The 10,000-nt window shown below is 47.6% G+C and overlaps 1 protein-coding gene across 1 annotated transcript in view; it reads left to right on the top strand.

Moving 5' to 3' along the window:
* Window positions 1-10,000, top strand: part of rasgef1ba (RasGEF domain family, member 1Ba) — a 32,687-nt gene that overhangs the window by 18,144 nt on the left and 4,543 nt on the right. The window contains exons 9-12 of the mRNA XM_048242643.1: window positions 3,680-3,759; window positions 5,517-5,612; window positions 9,012-9,107; window positions 9,640-9,763. Of these exons, the coding sequence (XP_048098600.1) occupies window positions 3,680-3,759; window positions 5,517-5,612; window positions 9,012-9,107; window positions 9,640-9,763 (396 nt within the window). The remainder of the gene's footprint in view (window positions 1-3,679; window positions 3,760-5,516; window positions 5,613-9,011; window positions 9,108-9,639; window positions 9,764-10,000) is intronic.

Below are 10,000 nucleotides of genomic sequence, written 5' to 3'. Positions count from 1 at the left end.
AATAGAAAGATGGAGAGACAGATAGAGTAAAGAAGGAGAGGTGAAAAGAAAGCAAGAAAATGAGACAGTGAGAGAGTAATTGAAATGAGAGTTAGAGACAGAAAGAGAGAAATAAAGACATAGATATAAAGGGGGGGGTCAGAGGGAGAGGGACCAGCTGCTCCTGCCTGAGCTCCTGTCTCTGGAGACCCCTCAGGCACTCAGTCTTACACAAGCACCACCGTTGCCCCCCCCCACCCCCCCCCCACCCGCTACAATACCACTCCCCAACTCCCACCACCACCCGGATCTCCTGGGAGCAGCAGGATATTATTAAAGTCCCGGGAACAGAACAGGCATGTCATGGGAAAGGCTTTGGACTCTGCCATCATCTCTGTTTGTGTTCCACTGGTCTCGCGTGTGACGCCACACAACAAGAACAGCAACAGCACACACAACACACACACACACAATACGGATACAATACACACACACAATACAGACACACAATACAGACACACAATACAGACTCAATGCATACACTGTAGACAGCAGCAGGGCCGTGTTGTTGCCATCACAGAAAACCGATACAATCACGAGAAACTTTCCAAGCTTTAAGGGTCCTGAAGCTCTCTATTGCTCTCTCTCTCCTTCAGTGATCTCCAGTCTAAAGCGCCCTCATTATAAAGCAGTACAGAGGCTGGGGAAGCTTGAGATGGATGTTTCTGTTGCACTGAGGGAACACGATCCTCAGCAAAGGCTCACGTCGTCCCCCTAGAGGGACAGGTTGGGCTTTGGCGCCTGTCCACAGTGAGACATCTGGGACGCAAGACGGTGTCCCGATTTCCCAGAATGCCTTGTAATCTGCGTTCCCATCATCTGCCTTCTGAGTTGTTTTTTGAATTAATCCTACGTCATGAGTCAGTTTAAAAAATAAACGAGCACAATCTGGATGCCCTGACGTGTTTAAACCAGTCTGGGGTGTGCCCAGTTACCCATGTGATGGTGACTACTCTGGTCAGTAAAGACTCAAAGCTCACACTGCTGCAATGACTGAGATAATGCACTCAGTAATGATTTAATTAAATACGTCTTTTGCACCATTCTGAGGACCTCTTCGTACACACACACACACACACACACACACACACACACACACACACACCTTGTGTCCACTCTGCCACCATGTGTGAATCTTAGAGTACTGTGCGGTCAGTCAGCAAAGTGTGTGATAACTCTATTGTTCTTGTGAAGTCAGCCCACATCCCATAGCAGTGTCATGAGAGCACAGCTGGCACACACACACGCACACACACACACACACACACACACACATACTCTCACACACACACACACACACACACACCACACACACACAAACACACACACACACTTGCACCTTTTACTCAGCACAACAAAATCACATACATACTAAAAATCTCTTCTCTCTCTCTCACTGACACACACCCATACACATACACACTGTTTTGCTTAGTTAACTGCTGGCCTGTAAAGTGACAGGTCCTTTGGGTGCCAGGCTAACCTGTGCCAGAGCATGCTGACACTGGTGCCCCTTTAAGAATCCCATCATACAGATTGGTTTGGCAGGGTGGCACACTCTACCCTTTCACCCCTTGGTTCTGATGGATTAGGGCCAAATGCCAGGCAGGGTGCCTGGGGTATGGGCTGGGCAGATAATGATAATCCATTATAGCCAGGAACTTAATTCTATGGGTTTATGGGTTTATGCTTCTGTGATTGTTGTGGATTGGGTGAGATTGTGTGTGTGTGTGTGTGTGTGTGTGTGTTCGCTGAGTTTGACATTGCATTAAAGTGTGTGGGGAGTGTGATTTTAGGACACTGTGTGTGAGACCATGTGTAGTGGGGGGAGTGTTGATCTCTCTCTGGTGTGGTCCCTGTGTGTGTGTGTGTGTGTGTGTGTGTGTGTGTGTGTCTGTGTGTGTGAGTGAAGGAGAGCTTCAAGGGAAGGCAGCTGGCCAGCCTACAACAGAAAGGGAGGGGTAGGAGGTGTGTGTGTGTGTGTGTGTGTGTGTGTGTGTGTGTGTGTGTGTGTGTGTGTGTGTGTGTGTGTGAGGGGGGAGCAACTGCATCCAACATGCAGATGGTCAGCGCTTAGATAGAAAAAGAGGAAGATAACAACAACATTAAATGAGTTTGTGCAGACAATGCATGTTTGAATAGGATTGGGAAAGTGAATGGAAGAAATTGTAATCTAGAGAGAGAGGAGGGATGGAAGGAGAGAGACAAGAGAAGGTGAAAGAAAGGTGGAGAGAAAGAAATAAAAATAGAAAGATGGAGAGACAGATAGAGTAAAGAAGGAGAGGTGAAAAGAAAGCAAGAAAATGAGACAGTGAGAGAGTAATTGAAATGAGAGCGGAGACAGAAAGAGAGAAATAAAGACATAGATATAAAGGGGTCAGGAGGGAGAGGGACAGCTGCCCCTGCCTGAGCTCCTGTCTCTGAGACCCCTCAGGCACTCAGTCTTACACAAGCACCACCGTTGCCCCCCACCCCCACCCGCTTACAAAATACCACTCCCCCAACTCCCACCACCACCCGGATCTCCTGGGAGCAGCAGGATATTATTAAAGTCCCGGAACAGAACAGGCATGTCATGGGAAAGGCTTTGGACTCTGCCATCATCTCTGTTTGTGTTCCACTGGTCTCGCAAGGCGGTGACGCCACACAACAAGAACAGCAACAGCACACACAACACACACACACACAATACGGATACAATACACACACACAATACAGACACACACAATACAGACTAATGCATACACTGTAGACAGCAGCAGGGTCGCGGTTGTTGCCATCACAGAAAACCGACACAATCACTTGTGAAACTTTCCAAGCTTTAAGGGTCCTGAAGCTCTCTATTGCTCTCTCTCTCCTCAGTGATCTCCAGTCTAAAAGCCTCATTATAAAGCAGTACAGAGGCTGGGAAGCTTGAGATGGATGTTTCTGTTGCACTGAGGGAACACGCATCCTCAGCAAAGGCTCACGCTGCCACAGGGACACGGGGCTGCTTGGGTCACCTGGTCCACAGTGAGACATCTGGGACGAAGACGGTGTCCCCGATTTCCCAGAATGCCTTGTAATTCTGCGCTCCCATCATCTGCCTTCTGAGTTGTTTTGAATTAATCCCACGCCATGAGTCAGTTTTAAAAAATAAACGAAAGTTAATAATCTGATGCCCTGACGTGTTTAAACCAGTCTGGGGTGTGCCCAGTTACCCATGGGATGGTGACTACTCTGGTCAGTAAAGACTCAAAGCTCACACTGCTGCAATGACTGAGATAATGCACTCAGTAATGATTTAATTAAATACGTCTTTTGCACCATTCTGAGGACCTCTTCGTACACACACACACACACACACACACACACACACCTTGTGTCCACTCTGCCACCATGTGTGAATCTTAGAGTACTGTGCGGTCAGTCAGCAAAGTGTGTGATAACTCTATTGTTCTTGTGAAGTCAGCCCACATCCCATAGCAGTGTCATGAGAGCACAGCTGGCACACACACACGTGCACACACACACACACACACAAAGCACACATACTCTCTCTCACACACAGTTTTGAGTTCTGAAGGAATAATTACCGTGAGGAAAGTCATGTGTTGACCAATTTCTCTCTTTCTGTGTGTGTGTGTGTGTGTGTCCACAGCTGGGATGAACATGAGTCCAGTGTCTCGATTGAAGAAGACCTGGGGCAAAGTTAAAACAGCCAAGTTTGACATCTTGGAGGTAAGGAGGCCATCTAATTCGCTATGACAAAGACGAAAATAAAATAGTCTGCACACACACACACACACACACACACACAAATAAACAAATGGGCTTGGGGGTGTGGACGATGAGTCAGCATTATGGAGGTGATGAAAAATGTATGTGTGGAGGAGGAGACCTTGTGTGTGTGTGTGTGTGTGTGTGTGTGTGTATGCATAACTGTAGAAACTGTGTGTGTGGGGGGGGGGTGTGTGTGTATTGTTTGGCACGGAGAGTAAAATCTTGAGCACCGACTGATTACTGAGCTGGTGAGAGTGCGTGTAGACCACGGCATGACTCATACCTGCTGCCCACGGCCATCTGTTAAATGGAGCTCTGCGCTCTCCTCTCCTCCTCCTCTTCTTCCTCCTCTCCCTCCTCCTCCTCCCACCTTGCTTACTCATCACGTCTTCTTTGCTTTTCATTTCTCTGGGTCATCAGACACAAGCCCCCCTCCTACCCACCCCTTCCTACCCACTGCTGTGCACTGAACTGTGGCTCTGAGATACTGACCACAACACATTGATGTTGACAAAATCATGTTAAAACAGCAACAATAAAAAAAAAACTGTGGATATTTTGTCGCCAGTTGTGATAGAAGCAGTTTGCAACTTGTCGCTGTGGGTGAGCTCTCTTTGTGTGTGTGTGTGTGTGTGTGTGTGTGTGTGTGTGTGTGTGTGTGTGTGAGTGAGTGTGTGAGTGTGAGTGTGTGAGTGTGAGAGTGTGTGAGAGTGTGAGTGTGTGTGTGTGTGTGTGCATGCGTATGTACGCAGGTGTATGCATAGGGTAAACCAGATCAGAGGCTGCTATTTGGGAGCTATTTGTTTTGACGCAGACCAAACGTGAAAGTGTGCCCTGATGTGACAGAGCCCCGATGACAGATGGGTCGCTGCTGGAGTCTCTGGCAGGAGGGGGGCAGTGCTGCTTCTTGTTCGTTAGTTAATTGGTACACATAACGAGGCAAAGGCTAATTGATCAGCACACGCCACGCCTCGCCACCTGCTGTTGGACTCAATCAAAGGGTCTAATGCAGCTTGATGTGTAAATATTCTGGATGTCTGTCTGTGTGTGTGTGCATTAATGTGTGCATGTGTGTCTGTGTGTGAGGAAGACAGCAGTGGATCCCTATCCTATGTTGATGTGAAGAGAGGAGATTAAAGAGGTGCATTGGTCTTCACTCCTCACTCTGGCATTCAAAGTGTGTGTGTGTGTTTGAGAACATTGTTTGTGTGTGTGTGAGTGTGTGTGCGTAAGGCCGAGAGTGCGTCTGTATGTGTGTATTAAGGAGTCTCCTTGAGCTTGTCCTGAGATCAATAGCGAGTTGGCCTCCATTGTGAGGTTCAGACGTCTGTCCACCTGTGTCCTCTCTCCCCCTGCTGAGGGCTCCTGGAGCCGCAGCATTTAACGCCTGCAGGCGGGATTAGAGTCAGAAACACACACACACACACACACACACACACACACTCACACACACACACACACACACACACACACACACAGCAGTCTTGTGGGATGAGCTCAGCTGCTTCCCAGAGAATTATGTAGTAGAAAGTGTAGAGAGATGGAGACATGGGGAAACAGGTAGAGGAAGATAAGTGATATGGAATGGGACTCAATATCCATCATCGTAGATAAGTTGTGTGTGCGTGTGTGTTTTGTACTATGCTGTGCTGACACAGACAAAACACAGCTCCTTAACTCTCTCTCTGTCTCTCTCTTTCTTTCCCTCTCTGCAGCATCAGATGGATCCTTCCAGTAACTTCTATAACTATCGCACGGCGTTACGAGGAGCCACACAGAGATCCATCACAGCCCACAGCAGCAGAGAGAAGGTGAGTCCCCAAACACACACACACACACACACACACACACACACACACACACACACACACACACACACACACACACACACACACACACACACACACACACACAGCTTTGGAAAAGGAAGTTGCCATTTTTATACACTGTATTGCTAAATATAGGTTGATTTTTTTTTCCTTTGGTGATGTGTATGTTGATACGATTATACATGGAGAATTGCAATAATATATGATTCACCTCTACTATAATAGTTCTCAACAATATTATCTCTCAGGGCCAAATCAGCCATCTTCCTCTTTGTGTTGTGACTCCCTATCTAATTGAATTTCCCATGATTCATTGACACTGGGTACTCTAACCCAACTACATTACTGTAGCTGTATGACACCACACACACACACACACACACACACACACACACACACACACACACACACACACACACACACACAAACACACACACACACACACTACAATTAGCATGCTGATGTTATGATGGCACAACACTAAGAAAAGAAAACAATGACTGATGCCGCTTGACGTCAGCGTGGCACTGTTTAGAGACCAACTAATGCAATCAGTGATGAGGGAGATGCCACTTTGATAGGCTGGGCCTTTGAAGTGTAGGAAAACAGCCAACTTTGTGTGTGTGTGTGTGTGTGTGTGTGTTTTGTTTGTGTTTGCATGCCTGCATGTACTGTATACATATTGAGTAGGTTAGTGTATACATGCTACAGGACATTTTCTCTCGTCGTGTAAGGTCGCATGGTATGTTTATGCCACACACACACATATGCATGCATACACACACACACACACACACACACACACACACACACACACACACACACACACACACACACACACACACATTCAGTAAATGGCTGAGGTGGAGTGCTGGGTTGTGTTTTGGGCGGTTGCATAACAGTCCCACATTTGGAGCAGAGTTCAAAGGTCAGACCATAAACTGGGTCTACCACAGAGACCAGACGTCAGATTGTTTCCTCCTCTGCTCTGCTCCATTCCTTTCTGAGAGAGAGAGAGAGAGAGAGAGAGAGAGAGAGAGGTTGGAAGAGATGGAGGGAAAAAAGAGAGGGAGACTGGGGTTAGAGAGGGGAAGACAATGGATGGAGAGCAAGAGAGAAAACAAGTTAACAGAGAGAGAGAGAATAAGAGAGACACAAGAGAGGCATAAAGAGAGAAAGAGAGCAAGAGACATAGATGGAGGTGCAAGAGAGACAGAGGAAGGGTGGGACAGAGAGAGGAAAAAAGAGAGGGAGAAAATGTGTGTGAGAGAGAACATAACATGGCCTGCAGCCAGATCACAAAATGTTCCCGCCGTCACTCATCAGTCACAGCTCTGGTCCCTCTCTCATTCTCTCTCTCTCTCTCTCTCTCTCTCTCTCTCTCTTTCTTTCTCTCTCTTCTTTCTCTCTCTCTCTCCCTCTCTCCCATCCCACTGTCTGCTGACCTGGCCCAACCCGACAGAACCTAGAGCAGAGCCAGCTGAGGACACACAGTCCTCCAGAAGCCACTTTCTAACCCAGCCCACTGTCCAGAACCCAGCTCAAAGCCACCCAGGCCAGCCCTCCGTCCAGAGCCATGGCCAAAGCCTATGCTTTTTAGCACAGCACTATTACCACACTGATGGCCAAAGCCTGGGCTTCTCAACATATGTCCACCCCCCACCCCACCCAGCAGTGCTTTCCATTCAACCCTCCTCAACCCACGCTGCCAGTCCTGTCACCCCCACACACACACACACACACCCCTCCTGTCATGCCAGCCCAGCCTAAGCTGACAACACTCCCCAGCCCTCAGTCCAACACGTTCCACAAACATCCTCCATTCTCCCAGGCTCTCAGAACCACATTCAAGCACACAGAAGTCCGGCTCTCTGTCCTCTGTTTTTGCAGCTTCTGTCCAAAGAGGCTCAAGTCTCCTGTCTCCAAAGTTCTCCACAGCTGAATTGTTATGTTATTTACGGCTGTTAGTGTTTGCATTGCAGTGGGTTTATTTTCTTTTCTCTTGTTTTGAAGACAGTGAGTAGGAACCCCCTACACACACATGGACACACACACACACACACACACACACACACACACACACACACACACTGTTAAACTCTGTGGGTGAGGGGTCAGAAGACGGAATGTTCCCAATTCTACTAGAATGCTTCCTCTGCTGGCTTCTTTAGTTGAGTGTGTGTGTGTGTGTGTGTGTGTGTGTGTGTGTGTGTGTGTGTGTGTGTGTGTGTGTGTGTTCAAACATCTTGTAGGGTCATACCAGCTCCTTACAAGGCAAATGCCACTATGGTTTAATTTGCTCTAATAGTTCTTAAAGAGCACTTACATAAGTAATGCCACTTTTGAATCCATCTGGCATGCAGACGTGATGACGTCTTTCATCTTTGATAATATTGGGAATTTTATAGTAATCTCCCAGCGAGACATCTCTGTAGATCTCTGTGTGTGTGTGTGTGTGTGTGTGTGTGTGTGTGTGTGTGTGTGTGTGTGTGTGTGTGTGTGTGTGTGTGTGTGTGTGTGTGTGTGTGCGTGTGGGTGTGGGTGTGTGTGTTTGAGAAAAACAAACTTATAACACAGAGCTGTAAAAAACCATGCAAACGGTAGCGCAAACATATATCTTTTAATCGTGTGCCTGAGTGTGTGTGTGTGTGTGTGTGTGTGTGTTTGAGAGTTTGAGAAAATTGTGCTTTGTTTATAGTACACTTGGTTAAATAACAGTCTGTGTGAGATATAGGCCATCTTGTCTGTGTGTTGGTATTACCCTTTCAGCTGGGACATCCGTGACGTTTCTCTCCTCTGCATTCCCTAAATAAAACCTCCACTAAGCAAACACTGTGTGTGTGTGTGTGTGTGTGTGTGTGTGTGTTTGTCTGATTGCTTCACTCCAACCTCCCTTTAAGGCCTGCTGACTGATATAAAACAGCAGCTTTACTGCTTTAATGCTTTTAGTTACCGCATGCTTTGAAAACAGACCCAAAGAGTGGAGGCACCACTAATGCATGTGATGTGAGTGGTGCCTGTGTGCTGAGCTGCTGAGAGGGACAGGTGGTTGGGCCTGTTTGACTGGCCTTATCAGGCTAGACATCTCAGCTACACACAACACAGTCCCATGGGCCTCAGACTGCCCCACTATGGGGGAGGTGGAGACATCTGCACTGATAGGCTGCTAATGCATGCTTCTCTTTAACTCACTCTCCTCCACCCCATTCTCCCCATCTCTCCATCCCATCTCTCTCTTTTTTTCTCTCTCTTTTCTCTTTGTTGTCTGACGTTTAATGGGATGTAGGATGCAATGTGATCCATCCATTCATTCAGCGTATGTGAAAGATGCATTCTAATAAAGGGTTCTCTCTCTCTTTCTCTTCTTTTTTTCCCATCCAGATTGTCATCCCCTTCTTCAGCCTAATGATAAAGGACATCTACTTCCTCAACGAGGGATGTTCCAACAGGCATCCCAATGGCCATGTCAACTTTGAGGTGAGTGTGAGAGGGCCTAAGAGGGGTGCTGGAAGCTTGCAGTAGTGCTGGAGCAGTGGACACCAGCGCTAAGCACTTGTCTTTTCTTCCCTCTCCTGGTGTGTCTTGCGTCAGAGGGAGAGATTGTGTTTTTGGATTCAAAACACACACACACCCCATGGCAACTAAAAGCCCCATGTTTTTAGCTAGCTGGCTGGAAACACACTCAAGCACACACACACACACACACACACACACACACACACACACACACACACACACACACACACACACTTCCTCTGGCTGTGATAGAAAGGGGAAGTATCGTTGAAAGCCTCTTGAAGGAAAATTGTGTGTGACTGAGCCAGTGTGTCTGTGTGTACACTTGTGTGAACATGGGAGTGTTTGTGCAGTGTCACTCAAAACTGATGATGTTCGTGTGCGCTTTCTGTGTGCTTGTCGTGGTTGTGTGGCGGAATACATCAGTGTGTGAGTGTGAGTGTGAGTGTGAGTTCTCTCCTGGTGCTGATGGAATGCTGTCTGTGTCCTGCAGAAATTCTGGGAGATGGCCAAGCAGGTGAGCGAGCTGATGACCTGGAAGAAAGTGGAGTGTCCGTTTGAGAGGGACCGCAAGATCCTGCAGTACCTGCTCACCGCCCCCGTGTTCAGCGAGGATGGTAAGCAACACTCTCTCTCTCTCTCTCTCTCTCTCTCTCTCTCTCTCTCTCACTCACTCACTCACTCACTCACTCACTTACTCACTCATGTATGTATAATCATAGACAGACCAGCATACACACCAAAATGCTCACAGAGACATGGACATAGACACAGACACACACTCAGAAACAGACACACACTCCGACACAAACACAGACGTCATGTAGCAGGCAGACGTGAGCGAGGTGATTGAT

The sequence above is a fragment of the Alosa alosa genome, chromosome 5, assembly GCF_017589495.1.
Source record: "Alosa alosa isolate M-15738 ecotype Scorff River chromosome 5, AALO_Geno_1.1, whole genome shotgun sequence".
NCBI lineage: Eukaryota > Metazoa > Chordata > Actinopteri > Clupeiformes > Clupeidae > Alosa > Alosa alosa.
Note: the sequence above shows the minus strand (reverse complement) of the source record. Positions and strands in the feature narration are given on the sequence as shown.